Source organism: Sorex araneus, chromosome 5 (assembly GCF_027595985.1).
Source record: "Sorex araneus isolate mSorAra2 chromosome 5, mSorAra2.pri, whole genome shotgun sequence".
NCBI lineage: Eukaryota > Metazoa > Chordata > Mammalia > Eulipotyphla > Soricidae > Sorex > Sorex araneus.
The window spans coordinates 106,497,254-106,520,079 of NC_073306.1; the positions used below are offsets into that span (position 1 = coordinate 106,497,254).

Here is a 22,826-nt window from a genome sequence, read left to right on the forward strand (position 1 = left end):
TTTGAAACTGACTTAGGGGAAATGGTTCATAGTCAACAAAATAGAGGAAGAGGTGGTGAAGACATCTGTGTTGAGTGTGAATAATAATAGAACTGTCTCTCAATCCTGTAATTCAATCCCATTTTTAATTATTTGCCTTAAAAAAAATAAAAGTAAGGCTGGGCCAGAACGATAGTACAGGTGATAGGGCATTTACCTTACACTTGGCCCATCAACCTTTAATCCCAGTACCATATGGTCCCCTAAAGCCCACCACGTGTGATCCCTGAACACAGAGCCAGGAGCAAGCCTTGAGCACTACTGGGTGTGTGCCCCACAAAACAAAATGGAAAAAATAAAAAGGTTTCCCTGTGGCATTTTTGGGTTTTTTTTTTTTTGAAGGATTTTTGTTTGTTCGTTTGTTTTCCTTTGACAGTAGTTAGGAGGCACAGATACAACTTCTCCCCTTCAAGTACTAACCAGGCCAGACTCTATTTAGCTTCTAAGATCACACGAGATCAGGCGCATTAAGGGTCACATGGTCATAAGGCGCATGGCCATAGGCTGGAGAATTCTTTTAACGTACATGGGCTCACTGTGTAGTTGTTCAGCTCAAGCCAACAACACAGTATTAAACATGACCACCAACAGCCAGAAGATGAAGTGGATAGGGGGCTGTGGATAGATCTAGCGAGTGTCCAGCACCTGTGTGTCATGTCACCCAGTCCTTTGTGATCTCGCCCAGCTCTGAAAATGACATCTAATTTTGAGCTTCTTCTTGGACAATGTTACACACTGGTATGGTTTTGTTTATCACTTAAAAATTATAAATGACTAAATGTTTCCCATCTACTACTTTCTTCAGAAGATTTAGATACTTACTACACAATCAACATGGAGTTCTCTATTATTTCATACTCCACTTTGTTTATGATGAAAAACAATCCTTTCCATTTATTAACTTTTCTATGAAGAGCTCATTCTCTATATTCCTAGGTGCTAAAATTTGTCAGCTATTAATCTAAAATAGTTTCTCATCTGAGAATATCATCACACTTTGAATTTGTTTTTATTCCTTAATATATATAAAATATATATTATGCAATATATTATATCACTATATCAGTGTTTTGAGCAAATTTAAGTTGGGGAAAAAAATAGAGAAGGGTATTTAGGGATGCATGGTTTAAAATACACTGAAACTCTTGAGTGATGTTCACATTCATGGAAGATACTGATATGTGATTGCCTGACTTAATTATAAGATTTTTCTTTAGAAAATTATTTGTGCATATTTAAATGCATAGACTTGGTTTCATTAGAATTATATGATATTCAATACTTTCCTATTTAAACTACAATTATTTGTATTTTACGATATACTTATTTATTTACAAGGTTTGGGGCCAAACCCAGGCTTTCTATATTTATATTTTTGAAATAAGAATCTTTTGTTTAAAAACATCCAAGGATCGCTCCTGGTGGTGCTATGAAACCTGGGTGGGATTCAGCAAAGAAAGCACTTTACCTGCTTTACTACTGCTTCATATACAATAATAATTTAAATTTTGTTTTAGTCTCAACTGATTTGGGGCATACAGCTAATAGAAACTGTTATCAGTAACAGACATTCTGAACACTAGTATTAAGTATTGACAAAAGTGTTTTCCATCTTCAGCAGAACTCCTTTGTTTTTCATCTGAAGAATGACTTGGACTGAAATAAACCTACAAAAATGGTTTTCTCTGAATGGAGAATAAGGATAGAGAAAGGATTGTGTAACTAAGATAAATTTTGACTACTTGGAGTTTTGGCTAAAGAAAGACAGTCATCTATGCAAGTCATATTTTTCCTCATCTTTTCTCTTCCCCTTCTATAGAAAATAGATTATTTCCCCTATATCCTAGAAGAATATATATTTGTTTGCTAGGGCACTAATGATAGGTACTTGAGTATTACAAAAACCTGAATATATAACTTACCTTTAAATGATTTAAAACATTGTTTCAATAGAAAATGTCAAATGTCCAGTGAAGAGGCAGAAGTACTAAATATGATGTTTTTAAACAAAAGACTCTTCAAAGATATAAACAGGCAGAGAATTTTATAATCTATCTAATTCTACTTAATTCCTGAGAACCTGCTATGCATTTTGTTTTATAAAGGTAGAAGTCTATTATTCTGAATAATAATACATCTAGGTAGGTTTAATATCTCTGCTATATTTTAGGAGATAATAGTACCAAAATGCATATATCATTACTGCATGTACTTAAGGTTTATATAGTTTTGGGGTGCTGACTATCAGACAGGGTTCAGGGAGAGGAAGCAATTCTTGTCTAACCAGGCTGAGGATTCAATGCAAGAGCCTGAAAGGGAAGTGCTGTTTAGGCCTGAAGATGCAGTGCTGTTACAGCAGTGCTAGAGATTACCTGTGCCTCCCCAAAAGTGCTCAGGTACCATCAGTGCTCCATCCAGTGAAATTGTGTAGTGCAGGGATCGGAACTAGGCTGGCCCGATTCAGGCATATACCTTTTGAATACTTCTCTGCTATTTCTCAGGGTCCATGAATTATATTCTTAAAATACATGTTAGTATTGAAAAAATGAATGCTTTAGAAGTTTCTATTTAGTGTAGCTTTATTACAAAAACATTTTGACTCTCATAATATCAGCAGGGAAGCAATTCAAATGTTGTATAAATTATACTTGAAATATCAGTATAAATTACACTTGTAGACTGTTCTGTTCAGAGTTGAGTGCATTGCATATAATTTGACTAACAATTTTTCACCTTATTTTTTAAATGTCATGTTTTATTGAATTATATTTACTTCATAGTTAACACTGAAAATTTAATTCAATTTATTGTTCTATTAGTTGAGAGACCCAGATGATAATAGAGATATTCTATGCTTTGACAAAAATTCAGTGAAAAGCTATTAGGCTTCACCAACACTTTAGAAATTCACTGGGTATTTCAAACAATTATAATGACTAGTGTTAATGTTTGCTTCCTTCATACCCTAAATTTCTTACTTTAGTTCTTAAAACTACTAAATTTTCCCTTTTTCTGGAAACCATCTTATATGATGTCAATTTAGTTTTCTTTCTTTTTTCTTTCCTTTGGGATAAATTATTTCTATAACTGATTGAGATTTTTCTCTATTGTTCCATTTTATGAGGTGTTTTTCTGTTTGTATAATTTAGATAGTTGATAACATGATAAATTACACAATAGATTAGAGGAATAGAATAGAAAGAGCAAGAGTTTAGAACCTTAGATTTTTAGAAAAATAGTTTTACAACTTGCTATTCTATTGGTTCATGGGACAACTGTTTAAGGAATGTGCTAGCTAACAATATCCTGCCCATTAAAAATATACAAGATAATAGAAATAAACTGTGCACTTAAATTATACAAAAATTAAACAATATGGTCTTAGTAGGTCTATATGATCCACAATACCGTCTCAAGACAACTCAACAACCCAAGAAACAAAGTGTAATTAGTCAATGAGCTTATATTAGAGATTTTGGGGTGCTGAAGAGGTTTAATTTCATCTCTTACTAGTTAAATGAAGACCATGTCAAAATAGTTATTAACGCATATACATTGACACATAATAAACATATGTTAAATAATAAGACTGGAGAAAGGTTAAAAAACAAGCAGGCAGAATTCGAAACCTGTTAATCTCGAAGATGTAGGGGTGGGAGTTGTAGTAGAGCAGTTAAGTCACTTGTCTTACATCTGGCCATCTCTGCCCCAAGTCTGGTTTGAAATTCCAGCACCAGATATAATCTCTTGAGTGCTGCCAGAGGTCATTTCTGAACACAGACCCTGAAATAGCCCCTGAACACTGATGGGTGTGATACAAAACATATGAATAAAAAAAAAATAAAAGTTCTGATATATAGTATAGAGAGTAAGGCAGATATATATAATACAGCAAATATTGCCTTTGCCTGAGCAATGCTAGATGTGGCCCAGAAAGCAAACAAAACAAAAATTAAAGAAATAAAATTCTATTGAAAATTTAATTATTAAATTTTCTAACTGCAAAGACCATAATAAAAAACAATAAATATGAGTATGTTCTTCAATTATTACATTTTTGAATAGGAAGAAAACAATTTTCAAGTGATTATTTAATAATTTATACAGACACTAATAAAATTTACATTACTTAATTTCATTCTGAAATTAGTTTCAGATATTATTTCTACCAGAATATTTTATGTTGGATTCAGAAAGACCATATACCTGGTAAGGTGCTTGTCTAGTACTTGACAGGTGCAGGTTATCCCTGCCTGGATCCCTCTAGGAGTGAAGGTATACTGGAAATTAGCTCCCTGGATAACTCCAGCAGTGAAGGTATACTGGTAAGTAGAGCCAGGAGTAAACCCTGAGTACCAATTGGGTGTGCCACGTAAAACAAAGAAAAATTAAAAAAATCAAAAAGATTTAAAAAACAACAAATAAGGACCAGAGAGAGATAGGACTAGAGAGAGATAAGGCATTGGCATTGCACGCAGCTGACCTGAGTTCAATCCAATGCCCCATATGACCCTTGAGCACGCTAGCAGTAATCCCTAAGCACAGAGCCAGCAGTAAGCTTTGAGCATAGCTGCATACGGCCCACAAACAAAACAAAAATTAATAAATGCATTTCAACCATAGATAATTACAAAGACAGTCATATACAAAGATTTACAGATGTGAAAAATATTTTGCTTTCTTCCACGTAATCTGAATGATACAGAAAACAACAGTATAACTGAATCTTTGCTATCAAAAGGGACTTATTAAAAGGGATACTACTTCAGAGGATCTAATTCAATTAAAGTCTAAGAGCATAAAAAATACTTAAGAGTGAAACAATTATCTGAACTCTTTGAAAATTGTGTGTTCCAAATAAACAAAAGCACATCCATACAAGGCATTAAGTATTTCTTACATGTAAGCCTATCAAATTCATTATAATTTAAATTATTCTATCTGTTTAGTTTCTAATAGATGAGAGTTCAAATAAAGTATAAAATATGGAAAACCATAGATAAATATGAACTTCAGTCATTTATTTAGAGCAAAGTTGGAATCATATTATCACAGAGTTCATTTTCAATTGTAGCTGCTGAATACTAAATAGATCATAAAAATGTTTAACATGATTAAAATATAAGGATACTGAAAATATAGGTACATTCAAGGAATATTAAATTTTTATCTTATTAAAATTCCTGGTTTCTACTTCTTTGTGGATTGGTATTTCCATATACATAATATCCAGTACATGAAAGTTCTTCAGTATACAACAGCATTAAAGTATAAATACTAAGAAGCAGTCCCATAAAGTTTACTCAAAATGCATTTAAAAAATTACTATGTAATGGATTAGTCACAAAATTAAAAATAAGTGCTTTTTCCCCCAAAGGAAGTAAAATCTAAAGAAAAATTGTCTAAATGTTTTATTATCAGTCCTTATAAGAAATCTGTATTTACCATATTTTATGATTTAACTGAGTGATAGCACAGCAGGTAGTGTGTTTGCCTTGCATGCAGCCAACCCAGTTTCCATTCCTCCATCCCTCTTGGAGAGCCCAGCAAGTTACCAAGAGTATCCCACTCGCACAGCAGAACCTGGCAAGCTACCCATGGCATATTCAATATGCCAAAACCAGTAACAAGCATCACAATGGAGACGTTACTGGTGCCTGTTCGAGCAAATCAAAGAACAACGGGATGACAGTGCTACAGTGCTATGATTTAACATTCTTCTAGTTATTTGTTTCACTATTTTATATATAAATATGAAATAAATTATTGACCTAAAAACATAAAATACAATTTTGAAAAATACTACTTTCGTGGAAAAAACAAGAGGCTTAATGTATTAAAAATACATTAATTGCTTATTACAATAAATAATTTAAATATACTTGACTCAAAGATTTGATGTTTATAATACTTTGAACCCCCATCCATCCAATAATCACACTTTTACTTACTAATAGTAATTACCAATGATGATGGTAATGGTATATTAAGTTTCTTTTTGTTTCATTAATAGCAATACTTTTAAAATTATACCTAACGCATTCTAGTCACAAATGCATTCTGAATTTCTATATAAAATTATGAGATGAGGGGCTGGAGCGATAGCACAGCGGGTAGGGCGTTTGCCTTGCACGCAGCTGACCCGGGTTCAATTCTCAGCATCCGATATGGTCCCCTGAGCACTGCCAGGGGTAATTCCTGAGTGCAGAGCCAGGAGTAACTCCTGTGAATTGTCAGATATGACCCAAAAAACGAAAAAAAAAAAGAAATTATGAGATGAATAGGTGTCTTAGTAGAAATTAAGCTCCCTTGGAATAAATTATCTACTACCTGTACCAGAATTATACAATAACATTTAAAAATGATGCAACAGCTGTGAAGATAGTACAAGAGATACTGCCTTGTTTTGCATGCAGCTAACCCTGTCTCCATTCCTATTACCACATAGTTTCTCTGAACATTGTCAAGAATAATTCCTGAGCAAAGTCCATGAATAAGGACTGAGCAAAACCAAATAAGTAAATAAATAAGCAAATAAGTTAAAGGATGCAATAATCATTAGGGTACACTCATCCAACATGGCACAATTAAATTTTTATCTAATCAGTGTCTAATGTCAGAGAGATATTAGCATGAATTTTCACCACATCCCTTTATAGGGAACTCACCTGGTTGGCAATCTGCCGAGCAAGGATATCCATCCTTGATCCTGATTCTGATATCATTTTAGCTGCATAAATGACATCGGTTGTGTGCTTTAGTGGACCTTTGCCCCTTAAAATAAAACACAAACCATGTATTAGTTTCAGTGGTGAAATAAATATATATGCACATATGTACACACACTCATAGATTTTTATCTCAAAGTCCTGGTTGTAGGCTTTACATATTTTATTTTTTGATTGGCATCGATCAAGTTTCAGTAGTGAATGAAATATGGTGTGGGAGTGAGGGGAGAGAGGAATACACAGAAAGTTCTGTCAAGAGGTAAATTCCATTTGACCTTAATTCCAAGGGAATTGTCAGTGTGTGTGTGTGTGTGTGTGTGTGTGAGATGTGGATTTGGGGTCTTCCTCCCTAACAGTGATTCTTAAATGGTTGCGCCTAATCCAGGCAATCTGGCTGCCAGCATAGTCCCAACTGTTCAGTGTTTAAGCCTGGCAGTGTGATGCCACCCATTCTATGGTGCTCAGGGGCTATTGAGGATATACCTCGTGGTGTTTGGGGTCCATATGGTGCCAGAAACAGCAAATTGATTTAGGGTTTGCAAAAAGAAGACATATACTCTACTCTTTTCACTAACTCCCTGACCATTCCTAAAACTTTTATAGCAGAGTTTAACTAAGAGATACTCTTTTGGTAGATGTAGAAACCTCAAATCAGAGGCATTTATTCTAGAAGGAAACATGAAAAGTGGCCATCATGTATTATCAACATTGCATTTTAATCAGAAAGGTCACTTGTGTTTTATTTATTTTTGGGGGGGGTCATACCCGGTGATGCTCATGGGTTACTCCTGGCTCTAAACTCAGTAATTACTCCTGACAGTGCTTGAGGACCATATGGGATGCCGAGAATTGAACGCAGGTGGGCCGCATGCAAGGCAAACCCCTAGCTGCCAACTATTGCTGCGCCCTCCCCCACAAAAGTTCACTTTTAGTTGTTCTCATTAAACATCTTCATAGCTTTTGGACAATTCCATTTATTAAAATTATGTTATCTCTACTCCACAATTAACTCACAGTGATATCATAGTTGTTGAGCACAAATCTGGAGTCATGTTATCCTGAACTATTTCCAAAATTCATATCATATGTTTGCTATTCACATAAGCAAAGCAACAAAAATACCTACACTTTGGTAAGGTTTGACCAGTGATAACAGTACTCCTCACCCTGAGTATCTAGAGGATAAATGGGTTGATTTAAATGAAATAGTCAGAACACTCCTTTAAATAAAGTGAATATTCAATAATATCAATTCTTATTGTGGCGAGTGACAAAAATTTTTGTAAGCTATAATTTTTTGTGAAGACGCTAGTGAAGGAACACCTTCAAGAGTGTCATAGAAGTTGTTCCAGTTGTTCCAGGCACATCTTTTCAAATCCGCCATTCTTCTTGCACTTACATACACCTCAGAGACTTGGATCCTACAAAAACAGGGTAAGAACGCTATTCAGGTCCCCCAAAGAGGAATCGAAAGAATCATGCTTGGAATAGCACACTTTACTCAAGTGAGAGAAGGAATCTGGAGTTCCGTCTAAGATCGAGAATCGGGGACAGTGTCTCATTTGCCAAGGTGTCGAATATCAGATGGGCCAGACACGTAGTGTGATTTGGAGATGACTGCTGGACTAGAGCTGTTACTGACTGAATTCCACAGGACATCAAAAGAACTCCTGGTTGCCCATCCACGAGATAGCCAGACTTCTTTGTCAAGACTCTGAACAAAAAAAATGGAGTCTCTTCATGTTCCTGGAGCTAGCAGATGCCATTGTCTATAATAGCACACAACAGGGACGAGTGGAGACATTACTGGCGTCCGCTTGAGTAATTGATAAGCAACAGGATGATAAGTGATACAAGTGATAGTTCTTGTGTAAATGAGATTGTAGGGCTACAGGCACACTTGCCTTGGGCATGGCTGACCTGCTACCATGATACTCTGAACACCACTGCAGGTGGAGAGTAGCTGCAGAGGACCTGGGTTTGGTCCCCTCCAATACAAATTTTTGTTCTTTATGAATTGTTATACAATTAACATTATATTTAGTTGAGTGACTTTGTAATGTACAAAAGAATGGCACAAATAAGAACACATATGTTACTCTTTAGTAGGATAAAGGAGATTTTTTTTCTATTTTCTTAAAAATCAATATCTGAAGTGTAACTGCTCCATCCACCAAAACTGCTTGTCTTCCTATGCTTATTCCCTCAGTATCTATTGAATTTCAACACAGTGACTTCAAATTATCTAGTTCCTTGTTCTTAGGAGCAAGGAAACTTTGAGAAAAATACTTGTCACTAAGCTTCTGATGCTTCCAGTGAAGGAAGAGATCAGGGTAGGAGAGAATTAAAGGGATCCTGAGAGACCAATACTAGAGTTAAGTGAGAAAAGAAATGAAGACCATCCCTGTCTATGATTTATGTACACTTTTGATTGATCTTAAGGGTAACACACCAATGTGGTAAGATTTGTTATTGGAGGAAAATCTTTGCTATATAGTAATGTACTAAGGAGACATTACTATGTAGTAATGAAAAGCATAGGTCCATGCAAAATTAAATGATCAGATGACTTTAAATATATAAAACTAAATATCCTCATGCATATGGCTGCGTGCCAAGAAGGCTTTCATTGCACTTTCCCATCGTGCTTCCCAAATTATATGCAAAGTTTTCTGTATAAAGTGAATAGCATGTTTAACAATGAAAACCTGGTTCAGAAGATTGTCATCATACTTCTTTGTGCATCTGCTGACACAGATTGCTTTGCATTAAAAAGAATCAACATTAATAATTACATTTGAGTTACTCTTATCAAATTTACTTTATGCATCAAGCAGGCCTAGATGTAATGTACATATTTCTCCTCAAGAAAGGCATTGCATTTCATTACTTCTGTGCATTAACTTTAAGAGAAAGTTAAACTTAAATAAAGCTGTCTATGCTACTGAAAGGCAATGCATCAATTTGCAAGGTCTAAACAATGGACAAAGTTTATTTCTAAGGAGAACAGTTAACATGTTCTTAGCTTAAATAATAAGATATGTCCTAAGGAATGCAGCTAAGATACCTAGCCCTCAAAAAATTATTTCTCCATAAAAAATCCTGGGCTAAGTCCGGAGAGATAGTGGAGTGGGTAAAGCGCTTGATTTGCATACAGCTAACCTGGGTCCCATCTCAGTGACCGCATATAGACCCCTAAGCACCACCAAGAGTGACCCCTGAGTGCAGAGGCAGGAGTAAGACCTAGGCACAGCCCTCTGTGGCCCCACACTGCTATCCCTCCCAAAAAAAAAAAAATCCTGGACTGATGAAAGGGAAACTACCTCTAGTCTTAAATACCTACATCGCTATGAAACTACTAGCCTAAAAACATTTAAAACTTAAAAGCAATGCTAACACATTATGATATACCATAACTATTCTCTTTCTCACATTCTTAATTAAATGTATTGCCTGTCTGCCAAGCTTTCTACTGAGTGCCAAACAAGAAACACATTTTGAAAATGATTCCATATCATGCCAAGTTTCCAAAGGAAGACACAATGACCAATACTATGATAAATTTTAACATTCTTAGCCCAAAATGTTCTATGTAATGAAAGTATTTAAAATTGAAAAATGCCTTCAATGGTTGTTTGCTACCTTCATTTTTGTAATGGGTTCTCAGGATCTTCTGTCAGCAAGTCTTGTCTTAAATCACTGAAGTTGTATTTCATATATAAAGATATTCAGAAGGAAAGGGTCATATATTGAACTTTAAAAAAAAACAAAACTGAAAGCCAGAATACTTCAATGAACATCAGTTATATTAATAATCTATCCCCCCCAAAGGAAGGTAGATCATATTCTGGAGTTGGGTGTTTGCCACTTCACAGTATCTGTTAAAAGTGTAACAGGAAAGGCTGGAATAACCGAATGATGTTGTTGCCACAGAAAATTTTATTAAAGTAAGTGAAGGGGATAGTTGGGGAGCTAGTCCAATGGCTAGAGTATATGTTTCACATGCAAAAGCTTGCTTAAATTGCTGATATCACATGATCTCTGGAACAATAAAATTGATCCCCAAACACAGAATCAAGAATGGCCCCTGAGCACCACCAGGTATTATCAAAAACGAGAAAACAAATATGTAAAAGGTACCTATAAAATGCATTTTTGTGTGGAAACTGAACCTAAACATTTTTGACAGTTACCCAATCTTGATTCATATATTGTCCCTGTTGTCATCTCATTTGTGGTCTCTGCCTCTCTTTTCCTGTTTTTGTTTTGATTTTTTATTATTAACATAATATGTTCTGCTGTTATTTTAATTTTACTTATTTATTTATTTACTTATTTGCTTGGGGGGAAGGCCCCCAAGTGGTGCTCTGGAGAGTCTTCCCACTGATTCATAGCCAGCTGGGTCAGTAGTGCAGTGGAAGGTCTTGAAGATATGGTACTGTTTGGGCCATGTGGAGTCAGAAAATGTCTTCCAGCCCAGCCTCTATGACTGTACTCACTGACACTCATGAAAGCATGTGGTACCAGGGATTGATCTGTTGTTAGTCACATACAAAGAATGCACCTTAGACTCTGCTCTAAATATTTGGCCTCTTATTATGTTTTTGATTTTTGTAGGACTCTAGATGTATAAAATTGTTTCCCTTCTTTTATTAGTTTATTCTTTTCAGAGTTTGTGCAACCCCCTGAACTATTTAGAACTTACCTATCTCATCTATAACATCTGGTGGTGCTCAGGGAGATGACAGATGGTACCAAGGATTGAACCAGGTTCGGCAGCATGCAAGGCAAAAACATCATAACCCCAGTATTGTATATGACCTCTTATAAAATCTTTCACAAGACCAATATTATTTTTCTCTAACCCTGTTTTCCTTGATATTTATATAGAGTAAATCCCATGACATTGTGATTCACTTAAAAGATAAAGTACTAATAGTATAGACTTTGTCCTATGGTAGCAGTTAAAATATTCAGAATTTTATACAAACTGGGCACTTTTACATATACAAACAAGTTTGATACTATAATAATTCTATGAATCCATAATTATCCATTTCTCACAGAGAAGAAGAATGGGCAAGAGGTAAATACATCTTGCTTAAGTTATATGTATCTTGTCAAAATTACACACTTAAGTATAAACACGGAATCTGAACTCAGGTAGTCTTGCTACTAAGTTATTTACACTTTTAAGAACTATTATACATTATCAGGGCTGGAGTGATAGCACAGCGGGTAGGGCATATGCCTTGCATGCGGATGACATGGGTTCGAGTCCCAGCATCCCATATGGTCCCCTGAGCACCACCAGGAGTAATTCCTGAGTTCACAGCCAGGAATAACCCCTGTGCATCACCAGGTGTGACCCAAAAAGCAAAAAAAAAAAGAACTATTATATATTATTTAGAAGAAATCATGAGATAAAATTATAACATTAAAAAGGTTATATTTGGTTATTGAATGAATAAGCAATCATCAACTTGCTCACACAACAACTGTCACAAGGGAAAAATGAAATTGGTGTTTAGTGTTAGCACAATGAAAATGTTCTATATTATATATAATTTTAGAGTCACGGCAAATGGGAGTAGTAACCTATTACCCTGGGATTTCGTTCTTGATGCATTATTATTTTTGTTGGTTATTATATATATGTACCCTTCCTCCCTCTCCACCTCTCTGAATTTTATTCACTAAATTCAAACCCATACATTAAACTCTCCATCGTGTATGAGACTATGAGACTGCATTTTAATATTTATTTATAACATAGCTTTTAGCTGAGACTCTTAGCTATAGATATAATTACCATACTTATTTTAAATAATAAAATATAGTGTTCTAATGGAGTCCGTAGAAGTAGTTGTGAACTTGGGAAAAACATTTTGTGTTCATTCCTGAACTAATATTATTAAAGTCATGTTCAAAGCTTACTTTTTCTTCTGCAAATAATGATCATCTAATGACAAGGTAAGAACAGGCACAATAATATATCTGGCAAAATTTAGCACATATTAAGTGCTAAATGGTATCTTCTCCTTATCTCTTTAAAAATAATAGGATTTTGTGAATATTTACTTTTTGACTTTTAATTTTTAAATTGTAGGTCTTGTCAGATAATACATACTTACCTTTGGTTAAACTGAGTTTCCTCTTATACCTATTAATGATATAACACTGTGTAGCTAATCTTTAATATTTTTTGACAAAGCAACAAATAATATACATGACCATAATCTCTGTTTGTAGTTGTTACTTTTTGTACTTTTTTTTAAAGCTTCAAGTGAATTTTGGTACAATGCTTGTTCAGGGACCATTCAAATATTCTCTGTATTGTTCCAATTTTTGCTGAAACAATCTCATGTGCAGTCTTTATTGTTGTTCAAGGTTGTTCTTTTACAGCTCCTAGAGAGTTGATTTATATTTAGTGACAAATCTTTTTAGTTGTATAAGTGTTTTAAGATTAATGATTTAGCTTTACCAGGGCAAAATCAGAATTCTCTTGTAATTCTGACATTAGATACAAAATAGAAAAGCAAATTAATTACCACAGAAACAACTGGAAAAGAGATAAAGAGAAGTACAAGACTCAAGGAAGGACACACTGTTGTACTATTCAAACATAAAATTTTAATTAGTCAACTTTCCCTATGGGTGTTATTTTCATAAAGTTTTATCCTCCAGCTTTGAGTATACTATAAATGTCTTTGAAAAATCAGTTAGTAAATATTAGGTAACAATAATTCTCAGTAATTAATATCCAAAGAAACCCTTGAAATTTTAAAAAGGTATTTTTCATGAAAAATGAAAACTTGTAAATATTATAGATGTGTGGCATTTCACTTATGTTTCTCTTGTTCAACATCATTAAAGTGTCATAGATTTTAACAACAGTATTGAAATATCTTAGAAACATTTGCTTGATCTATGGCATCTAGACATAGAAAGAGAACTGAGATCTCACAGAACTTTTAGAAATCAGGGTAAGACTAGAACATATCACTCCCACCAATTCCAAATTCTAGCATTGCATGCTCATGTTAATGCAAAGAAAACTAGAAATTATATTCTATTTGGACATAGAAAGATGAAAAATAAGGTTTTATGAACTTAAGGAATTTTCTTTGCATGTACTACTAAGGGGGATCAATCCCATTTTTCATGTTCCTTCTTTTGCTTTTATTCCACTTTAGCAACAAAAGTCTGTGTTCCCAGTACAGAAAAGTTTAGATGTCACCAAGTAGGTGGGAAAAATTGGGAAAGTCCCAAGGCTCTTCATCAACACAGCTGAAATTATAAGACATATACTCTGCCTGGGCAGAAAACCAATTCTATTTTTTGTTTGAAAATTGTCACCATGTAAATTGTCTATTATTAAAAATGAAAATTACATAAGTTTTGTTTTGTGCATGAAGACAATCTTTCATGCTCAATGTTTCATTTGTTTTTGAAACAAGGATAGGACTTATTTTAGAGATTTTTTTCAAAAATTCCAGTCTGAGGATATACAACTATTATTACTGCTATTGTTGCTCATGTTTGGGGGGTGGGGCATTGAGTAAGAAACGGGGATTCCCACTTTCAAATACTAAAAGTAATTTTTAAAAAACAATCTAAGATATAATATTTTTCCTTTCATCTTTAGCCTTCAAATTTTCTTTTTTTATTTATTTTATTTTTTTTGCTTTTTGGGTCACACCCAGGATGCTCAGGGGTTATTCCTGGCTTTGCACTCAGGAATTACTCCTGGCGGTGCTTGGTGGACCATATGGGATGCCGGGGATCGAACCCAGGTGGGCCGCATGCAAGGCAAATGCCCTACCCGCTGTCAAATTTTCTAATTTACTTAAATTGCCAGTGGTGCAACAAATTCTAGAAAAACCTCAAAATTTAGAGAAGAATTGCATGGAGTTCCCTTAAGAATCCCAAATAGTATATACATAGGTAAAAAGAAGCATAGCATTAGAAAATTTCTCAGCATTTTAAACCAATATTGTTTGTTTTAAACTCATAAGCAGAGGTTAGCTAGAAAGATAGTTTTGTCTTTAATAAAGCAGACAGTCTTCTCTAGTCCTTCCTACATATGAACATTTTATCATATCTTATATAATTTTACTAATAGCACGTATAGTGTGCTATTATATAGCACACTATTATATAGTGTGCTTCCTATATTAGGCACTGCTAAAGTGCCCAATTTTATAACTCAATTATCATACATGGCATTATTTCAGAGTGTTGTGAAGGTTGTTAACTGTGTAAATTTAAGAGTTACTGCTCGTATTGTATGCATCTCCAAAATTTTGTTGCTAAACTAAAAAACAAGATGTATCAGTTACTAGACCTTTCAATTAAAAAATAATATAAGTGAAATTGTCATCATACATTTTCTGTCAATGTTCATCTTGAAGTACTGAAAACTATGCAAAGCTTTTATGGAATTTTTCACATGTGGCTAAGAATTATAGAGAAAGAGAGTGGTAATCATCATTTTTTTTTTGCAAAGTTTTTTTTTTAATTTTATTTATTTTTAATTAGAGAATCACCGTGAGGGTACAGTTACAGATTTATACACTTTTGTGCTTATACTTCCCTCATACAAAGTTCGGGAACCCATCCCTTCACCAGTGCCCATTCTCCACCACCCGTAAACCCAGCGTCCCTCCCACCCTCCCCAATCCCATCTCCCCCCCACCCCACCCTGCCACTGTGGCAAGGCATTCCCTTCTGTTCTCTCTCTCTAATTAGCTGTTGTGGTTTGCAATAAAGGTGTTGAGTGGCCTCTGTGCTCAGTCTCTAGCCCTCATTCAGCCCGCAACTCCCTTCCCCGACATGGCCTTCGACTACAATGTAGTTGGTGATAGCTTCTCTGAGTTGACCTTTCCCCGGAACGTGAGGCCAGCCTCGAAGCCATGGAGTCAACCTCCTGGTACTTATTTCTACAGTTCTTGGGTGTTAGTTTCCCCCTCTGTTATTCTATATACCATAGATGAGTGCAATCTTTCTATGTCTGTCTCTCTCTTTCTGACTCATTTCACTCAGCATGAAACTTTTCATGCCCATCCACTTAACTACAAAATTCTTGACCTCCTTTTTCCTAACAGCTGCTTAGTATTCCATTGTATAGATGTACCAAAGTTTCCTCAACCAGTCATCCGTTCTGGGGCATGAAATCAAAGAGGACATGAGGAAATGGAAACATATACCCTGCTCGTGGATAGGGAGAATCAATGTTGTCAAAATGGCAATACTCCCTAAAGCATTATACAGATTCAATGTGATCCCTATAAATATACCCATGACACTCTTCAAAGAAATGGATCAAGCAATCCTAAAATTCATATGGAATAACAAACGTCCAAGGATAGCTAAAACATTTCTTGGGAAAAAGATGATGGGAGGCATCACCATCCCCAACCTCAAACTTTACTACAAAGCAGTAACAATTAAAACAGCATGGTACTGGAACAAAGGCAGAGCCGTAGACCAATGGAACAGGGTGGAATATCCTACACACAACCCCAAATGTATGACCATCTAATCTTTGATAAGGGAGCAAGAGATGTGAAGTGGAGCAAGGAAAGCCTCTTTAACAAATGGTGCTGGCACAACTGGACAACCACATGCAAAAAAATGGGTTTAGACCTTGACCTGACACCATGCACAAAAGTCAGATCAAAATGGATTAAAGACCTCAACATTAGACCACAAACCATAAGGTACATTGAAGACAATGTCGGCGAAACCCTCCACAATATTGAAGATAAAGGTATCTTCAAAGGTGGCACGGAACTAAGCAATCTAGTAAAAACAGAGATCAACAAATGGGACTACATTAAACTAAAAAGCTTCTGCACCGCAAGAGATACATTGACCAGAATCCAAAGACTATCCACAGAATGGGAAAGGATATTTACACAATACCCATCAGATAAGGGGTTGATATCAATGGTATATAAAGCACTGGTTGAACTCTACAAGAAGAAAACATCCAATCCCATCAAAAAATGGGGCGAAGAAATGAACAGAAACTTTACCAAGGAAGAAATACGAATGGCCAAAAGGCACATGAAAAAGTGCTCTGCATCACTAATCATCAGAGAGATGCAGATCAAAACAACCATGAGATACCACCTCACACCACAGAGACTAGCACACATCCAAAAGAACAAAAGCAACCGCTGTTGGAGAGGATGTGGGGAGAAAGGGACCCTTCTTCACTGCTGGTGGGAATGCCGACTGGTTCAGCCCTTCTGGAAAACAATTTGGACGACTCTCAAAAAATTAGATATTGAAATCCCATTTGACCCAGCAATACCACTGCTGGGAATATATCCCAGAGAGGCAAAAAAGTACAATCGAAACAACATCTGCACATGTATGTTCATCGCAGCACTGTTTACAATAGCCAGAATCTGGAAAAAACCCGAATGCCCCAAAACGGTAATCATCATTTTGAGTGTAGATATATCTGATCTAAAGGATCTATCTGACTAAGAAACATGAAATAAGTAATCTTTTAAAATTTATTTTGTCAACAAATCATGTTTATTCTTTTCCAATTTTTTTTTTAACTTCATCCTACCTAGGGCTGAATGCAGATGCATGTAAAGAAAAAGAGTCACATTTTCCTTCTTCCATCTAGATTTTTCACTTTAGGTTCTAATGAAAGAAGAAACTAGGTGGTTTCTCTAGTGGTTACAGTCCAAGATTGACCAACACATATTTCTAGTGACAGAGGTTTGCAATCATTTGCGAACCCTAGAATTGGGGGAAGCTTCAGTGTACTGTTTGCTCTCAATATTATCAGTCTAATTTCAGGTTATTTACATAAGTATTTTTAATATGACATTTAAAAATCACTAGATAATTATGATACATTGCTACTTTCATCAGTTCTTTCAGTACCAATAAAACTTCACATTGACCAAAAGGGATGTCTCAATGATGCAAATTCTCTTTGCCCACTCTGCTAATTAGCATCTAATTAGCATCACTATTATAGCAATGGTTCTCCTAATCCTTTACAGAGAGTTAAGTGCTATAGTGGGTAATCACAAACTCAGTGATTGAAGACCTAAATATAGCTCTAGAAGTCAGGAGTCCAAAATAAGTTTCACTAGGCTGAAGATGATATGTGATTTTTCAATACTATTAATAATAGTAATTTAGGTATACAATATTTCAATGCATACTCATCAGAAGAGTACCAGTGTCCCTATACTAATGTCCCCAGATTCTCTACCATTATTCCAGTTCATACCACTGACAAACTTAGTACTGTGAGTTAACAGTCAGGTATGTTACCATTGACCATTTTTAATTTCCCTGTTTCTTTTTATGTCACAGATGATAAAATAATTCTGCATTTTGTCCCTCCTCCTCTAGCTTCATGCAACAAGATATGGTCTAGTTTCATATACATTTCAGTTACTCTCTCTCAAGACTTCTGTGATTACATCAGTCCCATCCAGATAACTCAGAAAAAAAATTGCAAGTCAGTATTAGTAATGTATTCATACTCATAACGTTCTTTTTATCCATAGAAGGCTACATTTACAGATTCTGAGGATTAGAGAGTGGACATTTTGAAGAGGAATTATTCGGATTCAGTCTTTTACAAAACCTAGAGAGCTATGATCAATTAATCAGAATTGACTCCTATGAAGGAGATGCTGAATTGCGAAGATAGATCAGATATTCTTGCACAAATTGACAGAGCTCTGGGAGCTGATTTACCAACTTGCTATTTAACTGCCAGGAAACAACCATAACTACTGAAGGTACACTGTTCTCTAGCCTGGTCCATGGTGAGAGAAGGGGGTTAATTTTGTGGGAGATACAAAAAAAATGATTACTTATGCCTCTTCTTTGAGAATAATAATTGAAGAAAATCTTGAAACTTTCCTAATTTTCAGAATATATATTTTCTACACACTAAATGTGGAAATTTAAAACAATAATGTGGGTAGAAATGCTTTAAGGACCTCCTGTAATAGGTTACTGAAACCGTGAAGTAAGAGATAAACTCCACAGTGGTGACTATCGGTGGTGAGAGTTAACAACAGAATCCATTTTTATCTTTCTGTATGATTAAGTAACTCCTCCAGCACCACCAAACCCCACATCTCACCCTTCTTCTTCCAAAAAACTAAGTCATTATTCACTTATACCTTCTCAAGTCTTAATGGAAAATCTGTACTCAGCACCAACATTTGAAAACAGGTCCATTCTTGCCCTCTACATATTACCTCTCAGAGTATACACATTAATCAAAGCCAATGTACTGTAAATACAATCAGACCCTTTGACTGTGCGAGTCCCTCTTTTTCCTGTTGGCAGTGGCCTCAGCATTAATCATGTACATGATCTCTTACTGATTCTGGGCTTTTCTGCCAGCATCCCCTTAAAACATTTTGATATACAGGCTTCCCCTGCTCCTTTGAAATCAGGCTGAACTTTATGAGTTGAAAAAAAAAGTATTTTGAATTTATAAAAATAATATAATTTAGCCTGTTATTGTTTAACAATTGTCCTTCTTAAAGCCTACACAGCAAATCACTTCTTATTCTAGTCATAGAATAATATTATTTTAAGGTAGAAATTAAGAAATACATGACAGGGGAAGATCACTTAGTCAAGACTATACATTAATAGAGCGGATACAGAGATGGATCAAGGATGTGACTTACCTCTAGTAGCTGGCCTTATTATTGTTTTTGAGATGATTACATATTGCCAGTTGATCTATGGCATGTCCTCTCTTCTCTCCTCTCTAGTTAAGTTTACTATAGTTTATTAAATTTTAGAATACTGTAAAGCCTACCATTTTCAACGGACTGATCCAGCTTTAGTGTGTCTTAAGACATAGTGTTTTATGTAGCTAAAATTCATAAGAATAAATCATCATCACTGATCTCCATTATTCCATGAGCTTTATTGAATTATTATAAGATTTTGTGGTAGAATTGAAAGTTAAAGATACCTTTAAGGGCTATAATTGTGAAAATTTAAGTAAGTTTTATTTTAGACTCATCAAATGGTTTATTTTATCAGGTTGAATACTGTTATTTATGTAATGCCATGTGACAACATAATTCAGTTAAATATTAACTGAGTTATTTAATTAAGATAATTAGATTAAAAAGCTTGATATATACAAAGAATTGCCACTCTAACAATAAAAAAATTAAATTGTGTCTTTTGCAATAAAATGGAAGATTAAGAAGCGATAATACCAAATTAATTATGTAGGGACATGAAAGACAATTATCACATGTTCACACATATGTGGAATGTTAACTGCTAAAACAAGTGAAATAGGACAAATTCAGAAAACTTACTTTCAAACTCTGTAAAGAAAAATAATTGGGGGTTACCAGAGAGAAAGAGGAAGCTATGTAATATGAAAGAAAGAGCAGAGAAGTAATTTTGGAAGTGGAATAGCACAGGAACTTTGGTGATAAAACTGGTGAAAATTACACACATTTAGAAGTAAACTTCTGAAAAAAATTGCATACTACAAAATAAAGATTAAAATTAAAAATAAAAATTTCAAAAAATTTAAAAAATATTTCAACATCACTATATCACTGTATCACTGTCATCCTGTTGATCTTTGATTGCTCAAGCGGTTGCCAGTAACATCTCCATTTGTCCTAGCCTTGAGATTTTAGCAGCCTCTCTTTACTCGTTCTTCCTAGCGGTGCCGCATTGGAGGCTCTTTCAGGGTCAGGGGAATGAGACCCATCACTGTTACTGTATTTGGTATATCGAATATGCCACGGGGAGCTTGGCAGGCACTGCCGTGCAGGCAGGATGCTCTCAGTACCTTGCCAGGTTCTCTGAGAGGGAGAACTAGGCTATAAGAGTTCTTGACCTCTCATTTCCAGGAGCATTGTTTTAGTCTTTGGATCTTGGTTAATGGGATTACATGGTGCAAGGGGCAGTTTGTGGGTGAGGCTGCCAAGCTACTAATGGGGTGTCTGGGTGGAAGAGGCCCAGTCCTGACCCTAGCAGGCTTGGAGATCTCAGCCCCGGGTCCCACACACCTGGGTTCCTCTGCCATTTCCTTCATGCATGAGGCTCCTTCAAACATGTGGAGAGGGGCCTTGAGCATGGCTGTAGCTGGGTTCCAGAGGTCTTAGGATGCCGGGGCTCTGCTCAGGGCGGGGAGGGAAACTCAACCTGCCCCTCTCCGAGGGTCCCAGTGAAGACAGATAGGTGCAAGAGCAAGAGACTCAACATATTGTGAAGCATTAATGTAGAACAGAAGTTATCTGGCCCATGGTCATCTGTATGACCCATCTTGTATTCTAGCTTTATTAGTTCCTATTTTTGGTCCATACCTGGTGATGTTCAGTAGTTACAGGGATCAAACCCAAAATCCTGCATTGCAAAGCATATGCTCAACCTGTTGAATTACCTCTCCTGAATCTCCAAACTCTTGTCTATCTAAACCTGACCTATAAAAATGTATTGTCTTGATTTCATTGCCTAGTTTAGATTGTATGCTTAGTAAGTTCTTCTTAAAAAATTCCAATACAAAGGCAATATGTGTATTTCTTCTTTGCTTTATGTTCCATGTTTTCCTTTGTTATTGCTATTACAGTGTCCCAGGGGGTCACACACTTGGTGGTGGCACCAAAGAACACATTGCCAGTGCCAGGGGTCACTCTGGTGGTGATGTGGTGGTACTGTCCTGCATCAAATTTGTGGTTTCACACATCCAAGGCAGGCAAGGCAGGTGCTCTCCCACTGAACCATGTCCCTATTCCCTCCCTTCCTCCCCCTTCTTTTCATTCTCCTTATTTTATTTTCTTATTTTTGTTCTTTATCAAGTGTATGAATTTTGGCACTACCCAAGTATACTTTGGATTATGCTGTCAGGTTGTATTTATCCATACATCTCTTTTATACTTTTCTACAGGGATCTATTTCATTTAAAAATGCTCCAGCTCTCTATTTCTGAAAACAGGCCTCAAAAGTTTCCTCAAATGCTTCTGAAAACTTTAGTGATGTCATGCAAGTATACTGAACTTGACTGAGAGACAGCCATCTTTCTCTCCTGCACAGAACTTTCACATATCTTAGAACTTTTTTTCATATTCTTTGAAATGTGAGATATTGGTACTAAAATTAAAAGGGTTATTTAGGAAGAATAGTATAGGAAAGAAGCAAACCAAATGTCATGTGATAGTACAATTATTCAGAATAAAATTCAAATTTGAAGCTTTAGGAGGAAGTTCACAGATTTTATTTCAGTGGCTTACATATTATGCTGAATAACTTTTCCCCCACTGGGAAAAGAATGACACTTTCCCAGAGGCTAAAATCACTGATTGTGACTATTCCATGTGATCAATCTCAGGAAGGTTAACATGATTATACCAGGAGCTGATATTCTTTTCACACTGAACTTTAAAGCAAAACTTTGGTGTCTTTATTCAGTCATGCATAGAATGAAATTATATGGTTTACATTCATTATCTGTGTAGGAATATTTAAGTTACAGGCCACTACTATGCTTATATTAATATTATAGAGTATTTTGTTCATAAAAATGATATTAAAATAATGCCAAGTTCAACAATATTGTTTTAAGAAAAAACTTAAGATGAGTCTTAGAGACTGTCAAGCTATAGTTCAAGTAGTCTTCTTGATGATTAGTTTTATTAGCTTTACTCTTGTCAGTTTGGATTAGATCATCATTGATTTTCTTTGGCAATGTGGATGACTAACATCTGCCCTTAAGAATCAGAGAATTGTCAACTTTGACATCTCTTTTATTGTTTAGATTTCTCATTTAATTATCTTTAATCCATATATTTGTTTTTCTAAAATTTTAAAAACAATGGGCACTAATTAATATTAACTTGGTTAAAATTGATGGTAAAAGAGTACACATCATAAATAAACACAATTTGTTGATTTATTTTTTTATTTGTTTTGGGGTGCATCCCAAGCAGCGTTCTCTAGATAGTACCTCTTTCAAAACATGGCTAATATAGATTGCCCTCCAATGCTATGGCCCAAGGATATGGTCCTGCTTGGATC

The 22,826-nt window shown here is 35.4% G+C and overlaps 1 protein-coding gene across 1 annotated transcript in view; it reads right to left on the reverse strand.

Moving 5' to 3' along the window:
* The window catches only part of CTNNA3 (catenin alpha 3), a 1,605,010-nt gene that overhangs the window by 47,246 nt on the left and 1,534,938 nt on the right, over window positions 1-22,826 (reverse strand). The window contains exon 15 of the mRNA XM_004617094.3: window positions 6,708-6,813. Within this exon, the coding sequence (XP_004617151.1) occupies window positions 6,708-6,813 (106 nt within the window). The remainder of the gene's footprint in view (window positions 1-6,707; window positions 6,814-22,826) is intronic.